Here is a 24714-nt window from a genome sequence, read left to right as displayed (position 1 = left end):
AGCAACACACGTAGCCGGACCAAGGTGCGGAGTGAGATTTTCTAGATGCCGGACCAAGGATTTAGAAATACATAACTTATCACTTTGCATGCAAGATACTAGGAAAGAATTGTTATAGTTAGAATTATCAAGTTATGAACCTGTGGGGAACACGTAAACCCTAGTTACTTTGATTAATTGATTAAAATCCAACATTCAAAGCTGTTAAGTTTCTCTTTCAATTTAGGTAGTTATTTTCATTCATTTAGAAATAGAAACCCCCCTTTTATTGTTTTTACTTTCCAAGGAAGTTATTGACTAAACAAAAGTAATAATAGATTGAAGTTAAGTATAGACTATTTTCCTCGTGGGAACGATCCCAACCTCACTAGTTGGGTTATTCACTTGACACGACCGCTTTACTTCTTATTTGAGAAGTAAATTTGAGCGTATCACTATTATGACTTAATGATAGTGTTGCTTGACTATATATCCAATTACATGATATGTATGTTGAATTGACTATGCTTTGAGGTTGTTGGTTTTGTGATGTACATGTATATGACTTAATGATTATGCCTAAGTGATTTGGTATGGTCTTGTTGAATGTGCATAAAAGTTTTTAAATGAAAAGTGCATACTTTATGAAATATCCCTTTTTATTAATATGATTTCAAAGTATGTGTGCATATAGTCTCATACTTAGTACAAGTGGTGTACTAACCCCATTTCTTCCTTTATCCCCAACATTTTAGGTTCCAGTCGTTGAAGTGATTGCAAGACGACTTGAAGAAGGCTTGGATCTCTTATTCATCCAAGTAGGGTAGGTCCTCACTTTCCGAGGGCGGTGCCACTATCTAGCTAATGGAGTTGTTATGAGTTTAAGACTCTTATGTTTCTTTCCTTTCAATTGAGTACTAAACATTTGTAGGACCTATGTGTGGTCTTACTGAATTGATGTATGGGCTACAGGGCTAGGCCCAGTTTGATATACTCTTATTAGATGGTTATGAGATGAGACGACTATTATGACTATGTTATATTTTATATAATTATATGAAATATAAGTAGAAGACCAAGTAATCTTCCTACACGAAAGGTCTATGTATACTCGATATATATATTATGTGTATGTAGAGGTCTATGTAAACCTCCGAGAGAAGTAATGAAAGTTATAAATTTTTCGCTAAATTTGACCTATGAATGTAATGATGTAAGCTAAGAGGCTAGTCTTAGTCCTAAAAGAGGACGACGACGACGGTTACATCAAGGGGCTATTCCCGGATGTGACACAAATCTTCTTCAGATACTGTTGTGACTATAGTCTTAGGTTTTGGTGAATCATCATTCTCATTAACATATGCACCCTTAGCCTTCTTGATGCCATAACTCCATAACAATGCTTCATATCTTTTACGCAAGTATTCTAGAAGAAAATCAACTAATGATATTTCGATTTAGTCGCTCACATACTCCGCAAATATAGCAACATATAACCCACAGTCTCTACAAAAATGCAGAATAGAAACTATAAACTTAAATCATGCATGATTCAAAAACAATAAAAGCAAAACACTTACAGGCTACTACTAAGAGGAACTTGTGCCTCCAAAAGTGAATAAGAATTTTTGTCCTTGTACGCATCACAATTAGCAAAATTTGTTTGCTTAATTTTTTCAAAAAATCCACTTACCATAAGGTAAGAAGGTAGCATTTTGAACAACATTTTTATCCCATGCAGAATTGCTCTTTTCCTTGTGACTAATAAAGAGTCATACACCCTTATCTTCCTGTTTTAATTCAAAAAATTTGAGTTAAAAGGGAAAACAAATCTTATGACATGTGTTTGTACCTTTTTTATAACATAGTTGAATGACTGCAAAATGAAAAGAAAAATTATACTTTATAATGATACTTCGTCACACTTAAATAAAAACACCAAGTCACACTACACACCAATTAATGATACATAATAAGAACAAGTTGATACAAATAAAAATACATGCCACCAGATTTCAACATATTCGTATTATAAAACCTAATACATTATACAACATGATTCCCTCTTATGATACATCAACAAACTTTTTGTTAAATTTGACAAACATTTGTCTAATGAATTTTTCAATACACATATAAAACAAAGGCTTAAAAGTTTGGATGAAATCCCAAATCATAATGTATCAACCTAATATAGGGTTTTTGTATGTATCATAATTTAAACCAATAAACAATATATCCCATTCAATTGATGTATCATGCAATTTCAAATTAAGATAGCAAACACAATATAGATCACAAACAAGTTTAATGAAGATTAAAAACACATGCTCTAGACAATGAAGGCATGAAAATAGTGAATGTTATTTTTCTTTCCATTATTTTTTTTGAGGTTTTTTTGCAACCTTTGATTTAGACGATTTAGGCACAACTTTAATCGACTTCTTCCTCGAGTTTAATGGGTCATGCAAACTTTTTTCTTGATTTTATGTCGAATTTTCATCATGAGAATTGTGTATTGTTAGATCACTGTTAGAAGGATTTGATATATCATGTGAATTCATATGTATCTAGAAGAAAAAATTGAGAAGGCGATGAAAAACTGATAAGACGAAAAAACTGAGAAAACTGATAACAAGATAAAAATGGAAGGACGAAGATGAAATGGAGAAGACAATGTTTGAAAATGGGCGGATTGAGAGAGAAAAATTTTGAAAATAAATAATTATTTGTAATCGAAAAGGTAATGGAATGGAACAAAAAAGAAAAAAAAGGAGTGACATGTGAAGTTGTGAAACCTGTGAGGTAAAAGATTGGTAAAATCTTTTAATGTATTTTGCAAATTTGTTGTTAGTTAAATAAGGGATTAAAGTAATTTTTTTAAAAAAAAGTGGAACAATAAAAAACTTAAAATTGTGTATTTAAGTTATTCAATTGCAATTCCTCCAACCAGCAAATCCGGTCCAACCCAGAAATGACCCGCTACTCTTCTTCGTCTCCGCAAAAGAATGATGATCCTACAGGGCCCACTCTCCGCACTCGTCTTCCCCAACGCAATACCCTAGTAATCCTAAGTGATCACATCCAACCACCCTCACCCCCTCTTTTCCTCTTTTTTCATGTTCAAGCTGGGCAGCTGCCCTCGGAAAGGTAACAATATTTTCAGTTTTAATTTCTTTATGAACTAAAGTTATAACTGTTCTTAAACATTTTAGTGTCCAACCTTAATGAAAATACAAAGTTGTTGTTCTAATATTTGAATATCGTGTGAATTGTCTGTTTCTTAATTCTTCCTTATTTGAGCTCATTTTGTTAATCAACCTTATTTATTACTCCTCGTCTTGAGTCCCTTTTACTTGAATACCTCTGAACCAGCTTCTTGCCATCTCTTTAGTAACATGTCTCAGCTATATAGATGAGTTCAATAATGTATTAAATGGATCAGACTTGGGGTTGTTTGATTGGAAATTTCCTTTGTAATGTTGTTGTTGTCATATTTGTATGCCGAGCAACCTTTGTTTAATTAGAGATTCACAAATTCATCTTCACAGGTTGGCTGTCTTGGCTACATATGCACTATGCATCATGCTTTTGTTCTTGCTCTCTTTTTGTACATGATAATTACTTCATTGATGATAAATAAAACAGTTTGTTCTTTCAACACTATCGCATTCCTGTAATTTGAGTTACTTACTCTTTGTTTATTCTAAAATTTAACAAGTTAGATTTCATTTTCTCGTGTTCTCACCTAAAGATATCCAGTTAATTCGTACTAGTTTATGATTTGTATTTGCTATGAATGCATAACTTTACTTTATTCTTTTTTCTTCTTGAATACTCAGACCATGAAATTCAGTAACTTGATCTGTTTGAATCTTAATTGACTCATGCTTTGGCTACCTAGCTCCGCTTTAATTTTTTCATGAGAAAAGTTTTGCATTGTATATTGAACAAAGTCTAATTTTATTCTTTTTATATATATATGAACACGAGAGTTATATCGATAGCTTCACTTTAATTTTGCATAATAGTTAGTTGTTGTTTAAACAAGTCATCTATATGAGTCAGCTAAATGCAGGAGAAGAGTGTTATGTTCTACCCTGTTATATGTCACCTAGTGAGTTGGAAACCTAAATAAGCCACAAAAGTGTAAAAATGACCAAAATAAGCCACTATTTTAGTTAGTAACTAAAATAAGCTTAGTGGAAAAAAAAGTTTCACTTTATCTAATTTTTTAAACGTTTTCCTTTAGTGTCATAACGTGCATTATTAATGTATAGCGGAACTTTTTCTTACACTTTATAAAGTGTAAGTGAAAATTACACTTTATAAAGTGGAACTTTTTCTTCCACTTTATAAAGTGGAGCTTTTTGTTCCACTTTATAAAGAGGAACTTTTTCTTCCACTTTATAAAGTGGAGCTTTTTCTTCCACTTTATAAAATGGAACTTTTTATTACACTTTATAAGAGGAATATTTTTCACGTTTCGAAAAAGCTTTTTCAGTGTTGTCATACAATTATGTTGATTTGACATGTCATAAAACGAAAAAAAATATTACACTATGTATTTTTATTTTTTTTATTCTGAAAAAACTTTCAATCTCTATTTAAGGTCGTTTAAAATGATTGATATCACCTACAACATAAAATCTTCTATATTTTGTTCATTCAATCTCAAAAAAAAATGTCTTCTACGCCTAAAGTTAAATTTTCAATTTATTGGGATGGCGAAATTATACATGACGGAAATACCGTTTATTATAATTGTCCTCCCAAACACAATGCTAAATATCCAATTAATGTTCGATATCATAAATTCATTTCATCAATTTATAAAAGAATGGGTATAAACAGTACTGATTATAATTTGATTATAGTCGGAAAATACCCTACTTCATTTTTATCACAAGGACAAGTTAATTTTGGAGAGTGGATTATCTATAATGACGAATCGTTGACCGACTTTTTGAGGGTTCCAAATGACTACATAGATCAAATCAAGTTAACAATACTTGAAATCTATGTTAGGAAGGAGCCTAAGATTAGTCAACAACGTTCTCATTTATCAGTCGATGTCAATCCCCAATTAGAAAATCGTAATAGCGTTGATGAATTTCCAATAACTCAATCTGCTGATTTTCCTAACATGACTCATTATCAAAATATTCTTACCGGTCGATATGATTTTGATTTAAATGAAACTATCAATGAAAGTGATCGGTAATGCTCAATAATTATATTTCAATCATTATTTGTTGATTTTGTCAATTATTTATTAGTTTATATGATTTATTTTTCTTATTATTATATATTTTGTAGCGGTTTACCTCAGCAAGATAGGAATATTGCTCCAAGTTATGGATTAGATAATTATTTTGGTCAGTCATCACACTTTGANATTCTTATTTAATAAGAAAATATTCATTTTTATTTGATAATTAATATTATTATTACTTTTCAGGTTTCCCATCAAAGACTGTCAAACAGCCGTTCTTAAAGCATATGTCATTTCGATAAGTAGAAGAAAAGCCTATCTTGGTCGCAAGCGGGCTTTTGAAAAAGTCTATGGTACTTGGGAGGGTTCTTTTGCCGAGTTACCGAGGTTCATGGAAGCTTTGAAACACTTCAATCCTTGAACAATAGTAGAATGGAAAACAGAGCGGCGTGTCGATGTCATTGAACATGTATTCAACTATGTGTTTTGGGCTTTTAAACCATGCATTGATGGGTTTGTGCATTGTCGTCCTGTTATATCGATCGATGGAACACATGTCTATGGAAAATATGATGTCAAGTTGTTGATTGCGATTACAATAGATGGTAACGGCTCTATATTACCTTTGGCATTTGCAATAGTTGCAAATGAGAGCATAGAGACATGGACTTTATTTTTGGATCATTTGCACTTGCACATTGTCAAGGGTCGTAGAGGGGTCACATTGATATCAGATAGGCATCACGAAATACTCTCATCCGTGTATTATTCTCCGAATTGGCAGGCTCCATTTGGGTTTCATCGTTTTTGTTTAAGACATTTGAAGGCAAATTTTCAAAAAAAATTCAAAAATATCACTTTGAACAACCTATTATGGGCAGCTGCAAATCACTGTCAGGAGAAACTTTTTTAGGAAAAAATGGAAATGATCAAGGAGATAAATGCGGAAGCATATGTGTGGCTAATGAAGAACGATCTTGACAAAGGGACATTGCACAGGGATGGAGGTAAGAGATGGGGCATGCTGACAACAAACAGTTCTGAATCATTCAATGGTCTTCTCAAATCAGCAAGGGGTCTGCCAGTTACTGCAATGGTAAGACTCACTTACAATCAAATTGTGAATCGATTGGTTACAAGATCAAAATTTGTTAATCATCTAGTACAGGAAAAGCAACAATGGATGCCTAAACCATTCAAGATTTTTAAGGATAATCGAAAAAAGTCACAACGTCACACACTGATCAACTATCCCCAACAAAGGGAAAACATATTTGAGGTGCAAACACATATGCATCATGGTCGTGGTGGTAATAAGCACATTGTAAATGCATCACAAGGAAAATGTCAATGTGGTAAATGGCAATCATACCATATTCCGTGTTCTCATGCAATAAAGGGATTTGACCAAATTGGGTATCAAGCATGGGAGCATATGGAACCAGAATTCACTGTGCGTAGCTACAAAAATGCCTACTTTGGACAATTCAATCCACTCGGTGGTGAAAAGTATTGGCCTGATAGTCCCTTTCTTATGATAGCAAATAAAAATTATTTACGAAAAGTGGGCGTAAATAAAACCACCCGTATACAAACTGAAATGGATGTTCCTGCAAGTACACTCACTCGCAAGTGCTCAACGTGCAAACTAATAGGCCATGATAGGCGCAACTGTCATTCACGAACTCGAAACGCCTCATATGGTGGTAGTAGCTAGAGAAAGATGTTTAATTGTGTTAATTTATTCTTGTATCAATTTTTATGCAACTTTTTATTCGAACTTTTGATCATCTTCAAGTCATGTTTAAACTTTTAAAAAAATTTATTCACTTTTTAAAAGAAAAAAATGCATACACAAAATAATAATAATATATATAACTAAACCAATAATACTATACACCACAAAAAAAAAGATACATACACCAAAATAAAACTATATATGATTAGAATAATTTACTATACACCCTCAAAAAAAGATTTATACACAAATATAATAATATTATGTTCCACAACCTTTTTTTGAAATCCGTAAAACATATCGCGTTCTAAGTCCCTTATATCTATCTTCATCTTCATTGTTCCTCTTCCTCTTTTTGGCCGGAAGATCCTTTATGTTCACATTCTTTACAATTCTTTTAACAAGTTTTTTTCTTCCGGGTGTTTGCGGCATATCATCCACTGGCATAATGAACGTAACATCTGGAGACGAGAGTGGTGATAAGGTGGTCTGCAAATACAAAGTTAGATAGTAGAAATTAAAAAATAAAAGTATAAATGATAGGAATATGCAATGTGGTGCAAAATAAAAGTCTAAAAAATAACTAATATAGATATTTCAAAAAATAAATAAATAACATAAACCTGTGTAACATCGGGATCCTCATTAACTGTCGGAACAACATCCTCTATGATCGTCGTGGGACTCTCCTCCACTGTAGATGAAGGTCCCGTAGTATGAATCTAAAATTATAAAAACTTAATTTAATATAAAATCAAAGTTTAAATAATTAATATAAATATTTCAAAAATAAATAAATAACATAAACCTGTGTAACATCGGGACCCTCATTAACTGTCGGAACAATATCCTCTATGATTGTCGTGGGACTCTCCTCCACTGTAGATGAAGGGCCCGTAGTATGAATCTAAAAAATAATAAAAACATAATTTAATATAAAATCAAAGTGTTAATAACTACTGTATTAAATAGATAAATAACACGAACCTGCGACTCAATTGGATCATCAAACAATCCTTCAATAAAATCTTGAGTGTTATAAATGGTAGTATCTTCGGTGTCACAACGGACAGTACCTGATGTGCCCTACAAAAATATATAAATAGTTTTATTTTTTTATTTTGAAATATTTATATAAGTTAGTAATGTTTTAAGTTTAAAATTAATTGTATATGCTTACCGCGATATCAGGTATATAATCTCCAACATCTATTGTTGATTCATAGTTCATATGTCCGATTCCTTCCACATCTCGAGTCGATCTTGAATAAGGATCAAATGACATATGTAATAAATTCATGATATCTGACGTGCCAAACTGATGAACATGCAAATCATCAGCCTCTACTATCACCTCTGCCTCTATGTCTGGAGGAATAGGTATACCACCAGCGCCACGTCCTCGAGCGCGTCCTCGAGCGCTACCTCTATGCCCCATCCGTCCACGTCTTGGTCCTCTTGCACGCACAAGTTCAAATAAAGGATCTCCCTCAAAAAATGGCTCTCTAAATTGTATTCCGGCCTCAAGCAATGTATCTTTAACAATCTGAGATACCTCTTCACCATGTGAAGCTGAGGTTGTGTCTCTCTGCCACTGTAATGCAAGACTATACAACTTAAATAGTCCTCTGGACATTGCAATACTAGTACCAGCAGAATGAACAAAGCCTGACGATACGTCAACCTCTAATGCAGGCCTACCTATAAGCAATCTTCCATGCCGCATGTACCATAATCTATACCCTGCCCCGCTAGTACCATCATTTACCTCAACAGCTAAACTCTGATGTCGATTACCCCAATCACGAAAATATTTATCCATCATTTCAAAAACCTCTGGTCCAAGCCTCCTATGCTGATCATGCACGTGGTGGTTGGTTCCCCAACTAGGAATCACAGGTACATGCTGGGAATGACCAAACTGACGCATTACTTTATCAGGCGAGTGCACTTCAACAATCTCTAGGCAAAACATAGGGACACATGCCATCCATAGAGGCTCATCGACCATACAACAATGAGGCAGTGTATGTAAAATTTCATTGTACGGTGTCCATCGAAACTATTTTTAAAATATAACAATTAAATAAAATCAACATTAACTGATTAGTATACAAATAAAATTATTATTGATTTACTTTTATATGAAATTTATATTTTTTAATTAATGAAATGTAACGACATAGGAATCCATATACATATATACATAAATTACAGTGTGGATGATAACATATACTACATGTTCAAGCAGAGACAATTGATAGGTTAACATTAATGTTGGTTGGCATGTTGCACTTTCTTACTACATGTGAAGCATATATAACGATTTAATCGACATTTTTTAATCGAAAAATATTATTATATATAAAGTTATTTTCGCAAAAATAACAAGTGTATATCTCACAAATTGATTCTTTAACAACTTTAATTTTGACCTTTTTCAAAGATTGAGTTCTCCCATCAATCAAGATTGCAACTGACTCTTGACCTAATTAATTAATTTATTTTCTAGTATAATAAGTTATAGTATAATATCATACTTTAATTATATTACGTAAACTCTCGGGAAATATTGATATTTAATAACCTTAATTATAATAATATTAATCTAAACTATTCTCTCTCTCTCTCTCTCTAAATATTTTACTTCATCAACACTCAAGACTCAACTAATTAGAATAGTAATGATAGGCTTGCAAATAACATAATAATTAATAATAAATGACTTTTCGTGAATTTATAATATGAAATAAGCAATACAAAGTTTGGCTAGCTTAATGCTGCAATTTTATTTATTTATTTTAAATAAAATAAAATAGTAAAACTATTTACAGTCCAATTCATGTGGACTACTAGAGTCAGCAAAATATCACTTTTTGTTGTATATTTATTATTATATGTTTATTATTTTATTTAATATTTAGCAATCATATATAATGAAAACATTGTATCCAAAGTTAAATCCCCCAAGTTAGACCAATCCAATACAACCAACAGCAATCGAAAGAAAATGACCAAAGTACCCTTTCACTTTTAAAATAACAAATTGACAATCATAAAAGTATTTTAGTAGAGTTGCAAAATTTATTTGATGTACCTGATCCTCCGTCATGCGGTCTAACTGGTCTCTAATCGGGATAAGAACATGATGTGACACAGTATCCCTATCAATTCCACGCGTCCAACGCCTAGCATATGGAAGTAACATGTCACCATTATGTTGAGGAGGAGCTGATGGCTGTACAGGCAAGATCCTCTCCCAACACCAAACCTTGATGTGACAAACAAAATAATTAAATTATCATCATTAACAAAAAAAATAGATAATCACATATATATATTTTTATAGCTGTAGGAAAATGTGTGTGAATCTTTATTAAAACTATGTAGGTTTTATAATAATTATTTATATTTATTATGAAGTAAGTTTCAACCTTTGGTTGGACCCTTCTTTTAATACTATGTAGGTTTTCTAATAGAATAACATTGTGTGCTTTATCAATGCAAGTTTCTATCGAAAGAAGCTGGCAAATAAAATAAACTATTTGTATGTAATTTAAATATTTTAAAAAATTGAATATAGAAAAGATATTCTTGTACGGTGTAATGTTAAAGATTTTTACATTTGAATGTATTTTAAAACATAAGTAAAGTTACCTGAAGGAGAGGAATAAATCCGCAAATGTCAACCACATTACGATAGATGCTCGACAAAGTGCACGGTACAAGTAGGCTAGCACTGCACTGCCCCAACTGTACTTACCTACATCGTGGATAGGATCTAGGAACGCCAAGTATTGTAAACTAATAAGGTTTCCTGAAGTGTTCGAAAATAAGATGCCCCCTAATATAACAAGCATGTAAAGTCTAGCAATCCTCTCCACTCGTTCCACTAGAGTAGCATCTCTTATCGGATCTACTTGTAACTGATCTCGCAAGTAGCCGGTAATGCTATGTATCCTCACCCGACTCGCACCATCCATATCAGTAGGTGCTATGATACATCCTGTGAGTGTCTCTAATAAAGTACGCCATGGACGAATCCTCCGGGTAGCATCCTGAATGTACACAGCATCACCATCGATGCGCAAACCAAACAAGACCTGCACATCATGCAATGTAATCGTGACCTCACCAAAAGGTAAGTGGAAGCAATGAGTCTCTGGCCTCCAACGCTCAACCATAGCTGTAACAAGGGCACGATGATACTGCATCCTGCCCACACAAACTACATCATACAGTCCAGACCTACGTAAGATCTCCTCAACACGTTCATGCGGTCGGTGCAAACGAAATAAATTTCAGGCATCATTCATGTGCACCGTCCTCATAAGGTTACTAAATGGTATCTCACCTTTCCATAACAATTCTGATTTATGCTCATGCTGAGAGAGAAGAAGTGTACGATCAATCGGTCCAAGATTCACAACACGCTCCATTATATACTGTAAGAAAAATTATATTAATTCGTATAATATAATTATATTTTGACATATTAATGCCTAGACAGTTCTGCTTTTTATTTACTTCTATAGTTTTGTTAGACCTCTACGGTAAAAGTGAAATTCTATATTATACCTCTTATTATTTGTCGAGGTTCCTCAGCGAGGTTTTAGCTTTTGAATTGTGAAGGGGAGTAAAAGAAAAAAAATACTAATTGAGTAAGTAGTGAGAACATATATGATGATCGAGAATATTTTAACTAAATAATGTTTAAAATTCTTAGTTATTAACTATGACATAATCATGAAGAATGCTTCCTATTATTAATCAAAATCTAACAAAGAATAACGATATAACTCTCTCGGCTTTCAGCTCAAGTTGGTGAAATAGCTTGAATCTGCTAACTCCAAAAGAAATTACTAAAACAAAATCACAAAAATAGTAATTATCCTCATTTAGAAAGAGGGAAAATAAGTGTTATCATTCCAATAAGAAATCTAAATTAGTTATTTGCATTTATTTGCGATCAACTGAGCACTACTAGCTAACTAGATATCAAGAACATAATCGATATGAAAATTAGTCATTATGATATTTTTTGTTTGAATAATGAAGCGAGATGAACAATGAGGATTAGTGATACAGCTGATCCAACTTGCTTGATATTGAAGTATGGAAGGAGTTATTGTTGTATGAAACCTATATATTTTAGTATGGTATTCCAATCGAAGCAGAACGGAGATTGAGATAACATATACTTTACAAAGTGGAACCTATATATTTTAGTATAGTATCCACATGTGCAAGTTTTCAGCTGGCATGTGATGCAGCATCAGAAAAGGGGTAGAAATGCGCGCTTTCATGTTCAGATGTGTGCGTACTGAGCTTCTCTTGTTTCTAAACAATTTTTTGTTTTTTTTAAAAAAAAATAAAAAAAATATCATTCTAAAATATGTTTAATGTCCCACTAACAAGCAGAAATGAAGAGAATGCTAAATCAAGATGTTAAAGAATGCTAAATCAAAAATACTATACTAACACAAGATGAGATAAATGAAACACATTCTAAATAAAGAAAATATGAGATGTTAAAGAAATACCTAATTTATATAATTTGTAGGGACGAATTGTTATGTTGTCGGGTTGTGCTACTCCGAATTTTTGATTTATTTATTGTGGGGCCGCTTCATTTGTCGGATTGGGACCATCAATGTTCATCTTCAAGTGTAACATAGAAGCCATGAAAGTGAAAGAAAGAAGGAGAAGGTGAAAAGGTAAAGTAATTTTCTATAAAGTGGAAGATTTTCTTCCACTTTACAAAGTGGAACTTTTTCTTCCACTTTAAAAAGTTCCACTTTGTAAAGTGGAAGAAAAAGTTCCGTTATACATTAAAAATACACGTTATGACACTAACGGAAAACGTTTAGAAAATTAGATAAAATGGACTTTTTTTTTCACTAAGCTTATTTTAGTTCTAACTAAAATAGTGGCTTATTTTGGTCATTTTTATATTTTGGTGGCTTATTTTGGTTCTCAACTCTCACCTAGTCGATAAATATGATTGGCTTCTGAAGTGTAATTTTCCTTTCTTAATAGCTTGTTGTTTACTGTTTCTTTAAGGAATAACATGATTGGATTTTATTTGCCCATAGCCTGTTAAAGTTTGACCATGTTTGTGATTTTCCTTTTTCATCTGATAAATTTATTCATTTTTAGTTAGGCATTCAATTTTGTAACATTTGATTTCTAGTATCTTCTTCCTTTCAATTTGAATTGCTCTGTTAATTCCCTTTCTTTTCTCTTGTTGCATGTGACATCGTCCGAGTCTATAACATTACATTTGTAAATATGCTTATATTGCCACAAAAGAACCTTCTGTTACAACACGAGTAATGTGTTACTACAGATGACCATTCTGTTTCATAACACATAGTGACATGTTCCAACATATGATAACTACATTGATATTTCTACCAACATATGACTCCTGCAACATATGACACTTCTTTCAGCAAATGTTGGACAACCGAATATACTATATTTTTACCAATATATCAATAAAATGCTCAAGAATTATGTGTTTTGGATTTCTCATTTTTCTTTCGTAAATAAGAAATAACAGGTCCCATTAGACCATAGTTCAATGTTCGTATCTGTAGAACAATTTCTTGTTTATTAACCCAAGAAAAGATTCTACTATTAATAATATGTTTTTCGCAATTCTAATTTTTTTCAAAAAAATAACGACTTATCCGTTTTAAGAAGAATAATGATCGACGACTGCGTTCAGCTCCAGACAAAGTGACGATTGGTGATAAAGAAACAGAGAATGAGAATATCTAATCTAGATTTCGGTAAGCTTTTAATGGTCGGTTTTTTCAAGGAAGAAAAACGTTGGAGAGACCAGAGTTTTAAATAATTTTCTTTACTTTTTACACTAATTAGGTTAAAATTAAAAATAGTTAAATTTGACCCTCCTTTATTAAAGCGTCGGTAAAAACAATAAAACTTATTCGGCACCTTTTGATCACTTGAAAAAAACTTCTCAAACTTCTTTGACCCCCTTTTACATGGTTTAGACTTGTGAGTCACCCGTTGCAGATGTGGCGTCAAGGTCAGAATCTTCTGCGGCGGGCGGCGGTATTAAACCGTAGCTGCGGAATCAGACAAATGATTGCTGGTTCAACGTCATCTTCAAGCCCAAGTGTTTCTATATGGAGGCGCAAGAAAGAAATGGGGAAAGAAGGTTTAATGGTCGCCAAGGAGCTTAAGCGCTTGCAGTCCAACGCCGTTAGGTTTGAGCGGTTTATGAAGTCCAATGTTTCTCGCCTACTCAAATCTGACCTCGTCGCCGTTCTTGCTGAGTTCCAAAGACAAGATCTCCCTTACCTCTCCATGAGGGTAATAATTTGAATTTTTCTTTTTCCTTTTGCTGCTACCAAGTTGTAACCCTTTTTTTGGTTATAAAAATTGATTATTGTACAATATAGAAAAGAAATTGAAGAAAAAGATGGCGCACCACTTGATTCCTAGTCCTTTTGGTAAATAACTCAACTTTCAATCAAGTGAATCATTTAGTGTTTTTGTAGCATGGGTGTCAACAAATAATATTATACTAATTTTAGAAAATATGTACATAAAATATATAGTTTTACAGAGAGATCACGGGTTCCTGTGCTCCAATTAATTCATCTTAATCAATAGAGATGTGATGTTCAACTTCTTATGTTTACTTCCCGTTGTCCTCTTTAAGTGGTAATTCCAGAGTAGAGAGAGAATGTTTGCCTAGTGCTAGACCCTTTCTTTAGCTTATCTGGAGATGGAAGTTGTCCACTTTCATTAATCATTTGTATGATGTTTTCACTGCTGACTTTTGCTCCTAAATTTTGCAGTTGTATGAGGCTGTGCGCAAAGAAATATGGTATCGTCCAGACATGTTTTTTTACAGGGATATGCTTTTCATGCTTGCAAGAAACAAAAAGGTAGATGAAACAAAGAAGGTATGGGAAGATTTGAAGAAAGAAGGGGTGCTTTTTGATCAACATACATTTGGCGATCTTGTCAGGGCTTTTCTAGATGGCGGATTACCTTTAGAGGCAATGCAAATATATGATGAAATGAGGCGCTCTCCTGATCCTCCTATGTCTTTACCTTATCGTGTTATGTTGAAGGGGCTACTTCCTTACCCCGAATTGAGAGAAAAAGTGAAGGATGACTTTCTGGAACTGTTCCCGGATACTGTAGTTTATGATCCACCTGAAGATCTATTTGATGAGGAGGAGTGGAGAAAGGAGAGCGATGATGATTAGAATATGCTGTCGACTCTGATTTTCACAATGGCATTTGAATTTTCCTCTGGTCAAGAAGATAGTGGAATGGTAAATAAGGAATGCACTGACAGCAGATCATGAAATTGTTTAAGCTGCTGAATTGATGGGTGTTTCTGCCTTTGAGAATTTGAAATGTGACCCACGAAGACCGTGGAATATTGGAAGTTGATGCCGCTATGATCATACCTATGATATCTAAACTGAAGGTCGGTTGAATGCGTCTGATGAAGCGGATGTATCATTTTCTGCAATTTGTGTTGGAAGAGAGCCTGCCGACGTTCTTGGTTTCTCCTTATTAAGGTTTCCTTTGATCAATAGTTTATGAATTCCTGTCATTGTCAGCGATTATCACCATCTCATTCAGTTATTCTTATGAGATGGTGAATGTTTTGTTAGGATAAATGCTCCACCGAAGAAATTAATTAATATATGGGTTAGTCATCCAAATTATTGGTTTTGGTATCGTTGTTCTTCAGGGCACTCTGGTTTCTGCCTTTCTATTCTTGAACTCTAGCAATATTTCTTATAGTCATATCATGCAATTGACTTTTGATCTCGACGTGTTTGAAGTAATCAGGCCATGTGATCATTCGATAGCATATTTTCAAGGCATGTCTGTCATCTCTTGCAGGACATTTTGCTATATTCTCTGTCGAAGTATTCTTACCAAAAAATTGTCGCTTCAGTCCCATCGATCTTGAAATCTTACTTGGCCAAATTGAGCAAGGAAGTGTAGTCTTCAGTTAGAGGAAGCTACTCTATTCTATAATCTCAAACTGCTAGTTTCTCTGAGATTTTTCTTTTGGGATTTTCAAATATGTCAATATTACATATTTTGTTGCTATGAAATTTTTGCTTCCTAGATGATACCTCGGCCATCAAGCCCCATAACATCAAATGGAGAATCTAATTCATTTTGAGGCACCTGTTTGTTCATCTTGGAAGTTGAATGGGTTTCATTTAGAATTTGGCTGTACCAGTCTTATGGTGCTCGCTTATTATGATCATTCGTCCTTTCAGAACAACCCAGAGATATGATGTTTTCTGATTGACCATTGACAGATTAGCATTTTTTCATGTTCAGATGGAGTCTATTTCTGCCTGATGGTCTAGAACTTTGAGATATGTACCCTATTACACTCACACAGTTGTATCTTATTTGCTGGATACGTACTTTTGTGAGATTTTTCTCCTCTTTAAGTGTTAAAAATCGAATGCCCAATAATATGTCAATTATAGACTATTGCAGTCTTCAAGTCTTGATGTCAGTAATATCAAAACCATTCTAATGTTGGAACATAATCTAGGCTATTACTGCTTGTACTTGAAATCATATTTTGATAGAGACAATCAACTCTTACATTAAATAGGATAGAGAAGGAATGAGCATAAAGGACTGTAGCAATCATTTCTGTTGAATCCAGCACTCTTAGGTTTGAAGCAGGAGCGGATATAGTCCTTAAGGTATGCGCTCAGGGGACTGATATCTTTTGTTCATACCATGTATTTCGATTGTGAACCCAGTTATTATTTTATGTTAAATCATTGTAGGAATCCATAAACTTCAAAACCTGGATCCATCACTGGTTTGAAGTAACACAAATATTTGCTATGATGCTACGATCTAGATGTTCCTTCTGTACTGCTCATAATGAAGAGATTATCATGCACCTTTTTTTCGTTCAAGAAAGATTGCAAAACATATTTGGTTCTTTGGTCAAAGTTGTGGTATAGTAATTAGAAATGGTGGTAACATGAAACAATTGCTCATGTTTAGTGGCTATCTAAAGCTAATAATGGTATTCATGCAGTGCTATTTCAATGCTTCCCAACTGTTATATGCCGGGAGATAAAGAAAAATAGATGTGGTTGCTAGGTATGATAATGTTCACATGTCTGGCAGAGTTATATTATTCAGCAGGTCTGTGAAAAGATGACCAAAATTTTTATGGCCAATTTCCCGAAGTCCAATTGCCTCTATCCGGAAATTTGATGTGTAATTTAGTGGAAAAGGCAAAAGAAATAATCAGTAGTGGACCGGTTAGATGGAATAAGCCTGAGTTTGAATGACTAAAACTAAACATTGATGGCTGTTGTAAAGGGAACTAGGAAGCTTTGGAGGAGGTTGTTGTATCATTAGGGCCAATCTTGGCTGCTCTGTCCTGGCCTGTGATGAATAATATGGCTGAGGGCAGAGCTCTTTTACAGTGTGTGAAACTGTTTATTTGCAGAAGTTCATTTTACGTGATGGTGGAATCTGATTCCCTGTTGATTATTAACATGATTAACAACAAAGCGAAAGCACCTTGACTGATCCAACATGCCATTGATCAGATTGTTCACCTCTCAAGTAGTGTTATTTTGTATTTGTCCACACATACTGAGTGGGAGAGGAGATATGAACTAGCCAATATGGGGAAAGCTTAAGAGATCAAGTTACATTTGATGAAGCTATTTCTCTACCGGAAATAGTGAAATCAACACTGAAACTTGATCAAGATTGTATCCCTAACTATAGAATAAAACCAAGAAATAATCATTTTGTTATAATGATGGTAACACTAGATAATACTGACTCCTGTATAGTTTTGGTAACTGTGTTCGTAGCATCCTTTTGTGAAGCTTATACTAGTCAAAATGTCATGGACGTAATCTGCCAAATCAGGCAAATATTTTTTAAGATATTGGTCAAACCATTAGAAGTTCCTCCATGGGTCCAAAATTAGAAGTAAATTACCAAGTGAGAACTGACTAAACCAACACGAAATGAAAATCTAAAAAACATGTACTCTCTCTATATAAACTGTCATCCATCAGCGATGTCGTAGTAGTCAGCTATTCCTATGGCTCAATGCCGTATTGGCCAAGGCTGTGGAGTTCGAAGTTACGGTGAGTTGAATTGAGCAGCAGGTGAGTTGAAAAATGATGAGACGACGGCGCTTCTAGATGTGAGCGGGATGATGTGTGGCGCGTGTGTCTCACGCGTCAAGGCGATCTTGTGAGCGGAAGGCAAAATTGACTTGGCTGTGGTCAATATGTTGAAATCGGATGCAGCTGAGACTGGTTTGACATCTCAAGAGTTGGCTAAGAGGTTGCTGAAATGTGGTTTTCCGTCGAAGAAGAGGTCATCTGGGTTAGGAATCGATGCCAAGGTGAAGTGGAAGGAAACGGTGAAGAAAAAGGAGGCGTTGCTTGTTGAGAGTCGTAACCCAGTGGCTTCCACTTGGACTCTGGTTGCTTTATGCTGTGGAACTCACACTACTCATATTTTGTACTATCTTGGCATTCATATTCACGGTAAACTTGTGAAAGATGCACAATTCATTTCTGAGTTAATATGCATGCTTGCTAGTTCAGAACAACAACGATTTGAACACTTGATTTAACAGTTAGTAAAAAATGTTGAAAAGAAAAAAGGCAAATACTCTTAACTGGTTCCATAACAATATTATATGAAATTCAGCTTCGAAAGAAGCATCCGGTTACATTGCTTTTCTTTGGAATTAAATGCAATTCAGCTTGGAAATATCTGTACCAAAAGTTAAATAGCTAGTGTTTGATGAAATTTTCTGTTCTGGATAACTCAGATTAGTTGATCCACATTGGTACAGGTTCAATGTTGGATATACTGCATAATTCTTATGACAAAGCTGGATTGGCAGTTGGGGCTTTATTAGGACCTCGACGAGGTTAATCACTACTTTTTTATTCTGTTCTGTTTCTTTCTTAATTGACTGTTACTTTCTACTCCATTTATCTTTTGTCTGTTTTCTTATTTGTTTATGTTCCTTTGTTACTTTTTCTAGTTAAATGTGGAAGTTAACTAAAAAATCAAATGGGTATGACCTTGTGTTTGAATTTGATGTCCAATTTTCACTATCATCTCTACGTTAAGTTTTGGAAGAGTGTCGATTAAAGTTGTTACTATGAGTAGCATTTAGAACCTGTTTTCAGTTTGCAAGTTAATAGTGTCATGTCAAGAATTCAAATGAAAATGTGGGTTGGCCCTTTCCATGAACTTCATGCATTAGTGGGAGCTTAGTGCACCATGCTGTTTTGTTTTTTACCCCAATACCTAGCGTCATTTTTGGCAGTTATGTAGATAGGAACTATGTAGCTTATCATCTTAGTTCATTACTAACCGAAATAAATTATGTTCCAGACCTGCTCTTTGATGGTCTTCTGGCATTCACAAAGGGATCACCAAATATGAACTCTCTTGTTGGCTTTGGAGCTGCTTTTGCAATTAGTTCTGTAAGAATCAATTAAAGTTGTGCCCTTTATCTTGCTAGTAGCTCTTGTTATCACTGTCTGTTTTCATAATATATTAGAAATCCATTACTCTCTTGAGTAGGCTGATATGCTGACAGTTTCTTCTCTTTCTTAGGTCTCACTGCTTAACCCTGAGCTTCAATGGGAGGCATAATTTTTTGATGAGCCGTTTTGTCTTTTCTTACTTTCCTCTCTACTTCTCTCGAAGTTCTTAGATTTTCTTTCCATTTATTCTGTAACTTTTGTTTTTATTTGCTTGCTCATAAGTACTCCTGTTTTCTGCTGTTTAGGACTGTCAGCATATTGTAGTCTTTAAGAAGTAGCTCTTGTTATGATTTCAGTGTCTGTTTTCATAATAGATTCGAAACCATTACTCTCTTGAGTTAAGACTGATATGCTGATAACTTCTCTTTCTTAGTCTTCTGCTTAACCCTGAGCTTCAACGGGAAGCATCATTTTTTGATGAGCCGTTTTGTCTTTTCTTACTTTCCTCTACTTCTCTCGAAGTGCTTAGATTTCTTTCCATTTATTCTGTCACTTTTGGTTTTATTTGCTTGCTCATAAGTAGTCCTGTTTTCTGTTGTTTAGGACAGTCAGCATATAGTCTTTAAGAAGTAGTTTCTCTTTTTATATTTGCTTATGAATTTTAAATGATGAGAGGGTCTTTCGACTCACAAAGTTCAATGTAATAGGCTGTCGAGGTGTTGCCACATATACTTGAGCCTTATTGGGCTCAGCCCTTTTTTAACATTTAAAAATCTCAAGCTTCAAAATATTTTCATCTGAAGTCCTTGCAAAATTCAATAATGTCATTAGGGTTTCACATGGTCCAGGTCCTCTACTTTCATGTTTTTCTTGACCTGCCTGAAGTTATTTTGAAATGTATCACTAACAACTGAGTCCATTCTCCTTTTGCAATGGCTGAATTTTGTGAAATTCCATAAATCTCTAACCATTCTCCATCCATCAATCATTAGCTTTCACTATGTAGTTCTCATTTGTACTATTTTTCCAATTCATTAAATATCATTTATGCTCTGCATACCTCTAATTGTACTTTTATGATGGTCTGTCTCGACCAAATTCTATTCACTATTACACTATTACTAAACTTTTATTTTTTCATTTTAGCAATGACTTTGCTCATTCAAAAATATTGATTTTAGTACGCAGGTCATGCTTCTTGGGTTTGTATGACTAGGGTGTTCCTTGGAGGAAAGGGCATGACTGAAGGCATCTAGTGACATGAATGAGCTATTAGTAAGTTGTTTTCATAGCATGTGATTTAAGAAAATGGATTAAAAATATGGGCTATGAGACTCTTCAATATTCACCCATCTCCAAAGGTTGGAAACTCTATTAACCACTGGAATACTGGTTATTTTAGCTTTTAGATATTGGAGCTTTCTGATACAGTAGCATCAATGAGTAAGTTACAAACATTCATGAGAGTTCCATGCTAAACCACCTATTTGAACTTGTTATTGACCAATATGTTGTCCTTGATAGCATGAAATCCAACTATTATAAATGTTTTGTTTTTCCAGTAAGTCCTCAGATTTTGAGTTCTTGCACACACTAGATAACATATTCTAAATGGAAATGAACTACACCTAGTATCAAGTTTTCTCTTGTTCTATTGATGCATTAAAAAGTTCCCTTTTCCAGAAAGCCACTATTGGTTAATATCAGTTTTACTTCTGGAGTTTGACCTTTTACTTCAAAAAAAAAAACAGTTATATTTTAGAGCTTGGAAAAGGTGTGTATGAAGTGGGTTACAGATGATCTAGTTTTAGAAGTTGCATAAAAGCTCTGATCTCTTATTTGTGGTGGCCAGTATATATTTATTCACACCTATCGAGGAAAAACATTTGTTTAGTATCCCGAACATTTAAGACATATAGTTGCACTTATCAAAAGAATAATGTCAGGTTATTTTTGGGCTACAGTTTTCTTACTTTATTAAACACAATAATAAAGTCACACAATGCTACTCTTTATTTTTAGTCTGCGTAAGAAATCAAATACATTTTACTATTCACACTAGATTCCCGAGTCCACTAATGAAGTGCTGAAGAATTGAAATAAATCGAAGTTTGTATTGTACCTTACTTTTTCCCTTTGTATTCATAATTAGAAAAACTTCTATACTTTGTTACTCTTTTTTCTTACGAAATATTGGTGTGGTTTTTTTGGCAGTCGCATATATCCACTCAGTCTAGACTTGTAATTACTTCCTTCGGCAGTGATTCCTCGACTGACGTTGTTGGTTCTGATGCAATTTGTATTGAAGTTCCAATCGATGATATTCGAGTTGGTGATTCTTTGCTCGTTTTTTCGGGAGAAACTATATTCGTAGATGTAAGTCAAATTTTGCATGAGTACTTTTCTTTCAGGACTTTATCCCAAGGATGAATGTATGAATAACTTCATTAAAGCATAATAGAATACATCTCAAATTTCCTTGTATTTCATTTACCAGAGAAGGGTTTTTCTGTCTCAGCTGGTACAATTAACTGGGTATGCTGGTTTCAAGGTTCTAGTTGGTTTCAGATATATTAATCCTCTACGTCCCATCAGCTCTGTTTGGACATGGTGCCAATATATTACGTGCATAGATATGCTATTTGCAGCTTTCTGACGTAAACTAGTTTACTGCCCCACTGTGTCATCTGTAACAAAATGAGGTTTCATGACAATTTAGAATGACTTGATTATATACATTTGAAGAGACATTAGATTCAAAAATGTTAACTGATCCTTGTTAAGATTACATGAATGATGGTGCATTAGATTTGCGCCAATTGTATTCAGAGTTCTTAGATTTGTGCCACTTATGATGATCCAAATGTTAGTTGATGAACACCTTATGATGGTGGAACTGGATTTTCTTAAAGACTGGATTTGCATTTCTGATTATATTATCTTATTTTGAAGTCATTTTTATGTTTCAGGACAGTCCGTTGAGGATCGAGGCCTTTTCCACTGGTTCCCATCAACAATTTCCAAGGTTGTTAATATGGTCAGTACACCTTTTCTTAGAAATGTTTTCTCCTTCCAAGTAATATTTGTTGCTTGGAACATTTTCTAGCATTTAGATATTTAGAACCTTGAGGGAAAACATATATCGTAGGGATGCTTCTTTATTAGGATGTTAAAGCTACTATCCTTTAGAGGTAAAATACTACTTTGTAGGTGGTTTCTTCATATCTATTCAAGCCTCGAGTACGGAGTTAGGACCTGTTGGTGGGAGATATCAGGTATGCTGTGGAATTTGTTGAGGTGTGCACAAGGTGGTTTGGATAACACGGTATAAAATAGATAAAAGCTAATATTTTGTTGATGTAATGACAAAAAGCTTGAGATTGCAAAATTGATCACAACGTCTGAAATTCATTAGAAATATCATGTAAGCTAATTTTGTTGGTTTCTCATTAAGTGTAGCAGTCCAATCTTGTAGTGTCTAAACTTCCTTTTTTCTCATGTACATGTTACCCTTTGACAACTTGAATCTCACTTGAATTTTCTTTGTTTGAAATTGAAATCCTTGGAGAAAAGTTTGGTTGCTAGAATCTGAATTGAGAAGTTCAGGGTTCTTTTCAATATAATGTTTAGATGGTCGAAGAAAGGTTTCCTTGTCAAAATGGTTAGCAAAAATTGGTGCTCTGCTACGCTGAGTTCAGTGTAAGAACCTTATAAAGAAGAGGTGCAGTGCCTCTGAAACATTCACTGTGAATGGCACGGAGCCACTAGAATGGTCATTAAAAGAAGTTGCAACATTAATAGAATAATAATTAGCATGAAGTGGCGTCTTTATCTCTGTACAGGAATTTGCAACGTCAATAGAATAATAATCAGGATGAAGTGGCGTCGTATCTCTGTACAGTCACCAGAAAGACGCACAGTGCTACCATAATGAACAAACTCAAACTAGCACTATGCCACATAAACTGTTACCGAAAATAAGATAACTTTACTAGAACAGTAACCATGAAGAAAATGATAGTAATTCGGCAAAGATGGAAAACTTGGCCAGATAACCAATATAAGGCAGAGTCTGTCAGTAGGCAGAAGTTACTAAGGGTGATGTTTTCCAATTTTCTCATGTTTGGTTGGCTTGAATGTTTTCCAAATCGACTTATTTTCCTTCAATTTATGGAAAATGACTTAATTTCAAAAATGTACATTTTTAGTGTCATCTGGCTCATCTACCTGCGCTAGAGCGAGTCCCTGCTCGCTACTGCAGTCTAGCTGCAGCAAAAAACCCCTTAACAGCTGCTCAAGGAAAAACAGAGTATATTCTCATTTCACAACACATTTTCTCACCGCATGACGTCACAGTATAAAAACAAATGCATAAAGCATCACAACACCCTTCGCGGTGACCCAGTGGTGTGGGCTTGGGATTTCATGTAGGAGGTCTCAAGTTTGAAACCCTTTGCCAGGAAAGTAAGAGGTTTAGCTTCTGGGTTGAGCTCGTTTTTACTGAGTTTGCCTAGTGTGGTTACCTTTCCTGATTTGCGAGCTATTGGATAGGAGCGGGGGTTCTACCATGTTTATACAACACCATCACAACTACTCATTTTCGAATGATCTACACAACCAGATAGCCTCCTACGAAGGTGTAGATCACTAGGTCACCTCTTAACGGAACACAACACACCAACACAAATCATCAAAATAATAAAGAGATATCAAATCTCTCTATTTTGAGTTCTTATTAGCTCAAGGCATTATGGTAACTCTAACAAGGGTACTGTGGCCCTAACAATCCATAAACGGCTAGACAAATCATTACATATGTACCTAAAATGCTTCCAGACTCGAATGAAAGGCGTAGATTCATAGGACCTACATCCTAGAATTTGTGGCTTGAGGCCCAAATATAAAAGGATACCCTTGAATTTATTTTTTATTGTCTTAAAAGTATTTTTTCTATAAATCATATATTTATTATTGGTGTAATGATATTTATACTTAATGCTATCATGTAATAATTATTTTTTCTAAAATATAAAAAAAAAAAGAAAAAGAAAGCAACTCTCATAGAAAATGATAATGTCATAAATAACAATTTAGATGATTATGCCTAAAATTGATGAGATAGAGATTTCATAACATTATACTCTTGAGGCAAGTTATCCAGTTTTTGTGCTCCCATACCTTTTATACTTATCCTAATTTAAAACATATAAACAATAAGCGCAAATATTAGATGTGTGTGTAGGGGGGGGGGG

The 24714-nt window shown here is 34.1% G+C and overlaps 5 protein-coding genes across 6 annotated transcripts; 3 read left to right on the top strand and 2 right to left on the bottom strand.

Moving 5' to 3' along the window:
* Window positions 1–7862: 7862 nt before the first annotated feature.
* LOC114078436 lies at window positions 7863–12604 on the bottom strand. The gene is made up of 4 exons (XM_027919302.1): window positions 12476–12604; window positions 10030–10203; window positions 8113–8994; window positions 7863–8018 (listed from the first exon to the last, which is right to left on the bottom strand). Exons 2-4 carry the CDS (start codon window positions 10138–10140, stop codon window positions 7863–7865), a joined length of 1149 nt encoding a protein of 382 aa, XP_027775103.1. The 5' UTR covers window positions 10141–10203; window positions 12476–12604.
* On the bottom strand, window positions 10586–11371 carry LOC114078435 (serine/threonine-protein phosphatase 7 long form homolog). The gene is made up of 2 exons (XM_027919301.1): window positions 11287–11371; window positions 10586–11160 (listed from the first exon to the last, which is right to left on the bottom strand). Exons 1-2 carry the CDS (start codon window positions 11369–11371, stop codon window positions 10586–10588), a joined length of 660 nt encoding a protein of 219 aa, XP_027775102.1.
* Window positions 12605–13896: 1292 nt separating the features above from the next.
* Window positions 13897–19398, top strand: LOC107028367 (pentatricopeptide repeat-containing protein At1g62350). Of its 2 annotated transcripts, XR_003579884.1 has the most exons (4): window positions 13897–14276; window positions 14768–15505; window positions 18817–18894; window positions 19368–19398. XR_003579884.1 is itself a non-coding variant. In XM_027918885.1 (2 exons), the coding sequence occupies exons 1-2, from the start codon at window positions 13977–13979 to the stop codon at window positions 15182–15184; spliced, it is 717 nt and encodes a 238-aa protein (XP_027774686.1). In that variant the 5' UTR covers window positions 13897–13976; the 3' UTR covers window positions 15185–15758. The 2 variants fall into 2 exon arrangements, 1 of the variants encoding a protein (XP_027774686.1); XM_027918885.1 differs by lacking the exons at window positions 18817–18894; window positions 19368–19398 and having other exon boundaries at window positions 14768–15758.
* On the top strand, window positions 18049–19631 carry LOC114078434 (copper-transporting ATPase PAA2, chloroplastic-like). The gene is made up of 5 exons (XM_027919300.1): window positions 18049–18094; window positions 18260–18502; window positions 18817–18894; window positions 19368–19459; window positions 19593–19631. Exons 1-5 carry the CDS (start codon window positions 18049–18051, stop codon window positions 19629–19631), a joined length of 498 nt encoding a protein of 165 aa, XP_027775101.1.
* Window positions 19632–20643: 1012 nt separating this feature from the next.
* LOC114078296 (copper-transporting ATPase PAA2, chloroplastic-like) lies at window positions 20644–23015 on the top strand. The gene is made up of 4 exons (XM_027918886.1): window positions 20644–20737; window positions 21677–21838; window positions 22432–22499; window positions 22673–23015. The coding sequence occupies exons 1-4, from the start codon at window positions 20723–20725 to the stop codon at window positions 22791–22793; spliced, it is 366 nt and encodes a 121-aa protein (XP_027774687.1). The 5' UTR covers window positions 20644–20722; the 3' UTR covers window positions 22794–23015.
* The last annotated feature ends 1699 nt before the right edge of the window (window positions 23016–24714 follow it).

The sequence above is a fragment of the Solanum pennellii genome, chromosome 8 (genome assembly GCF_001406875.1).
Source record: "Solanum pennellii chromosome 8, SPENNV200".
In the NCBI taxonomy this organism is placed as follows: domain Eukaryota; kingdom Viridiplantae; phylum Streptophyta; class Magnoliopsida; order Solanales; family Solanaceae; genus Solanum; species Solanum pennellii.
This window is presented reverse-complemented; position numbering and strand designations above follow the sequence as displayed.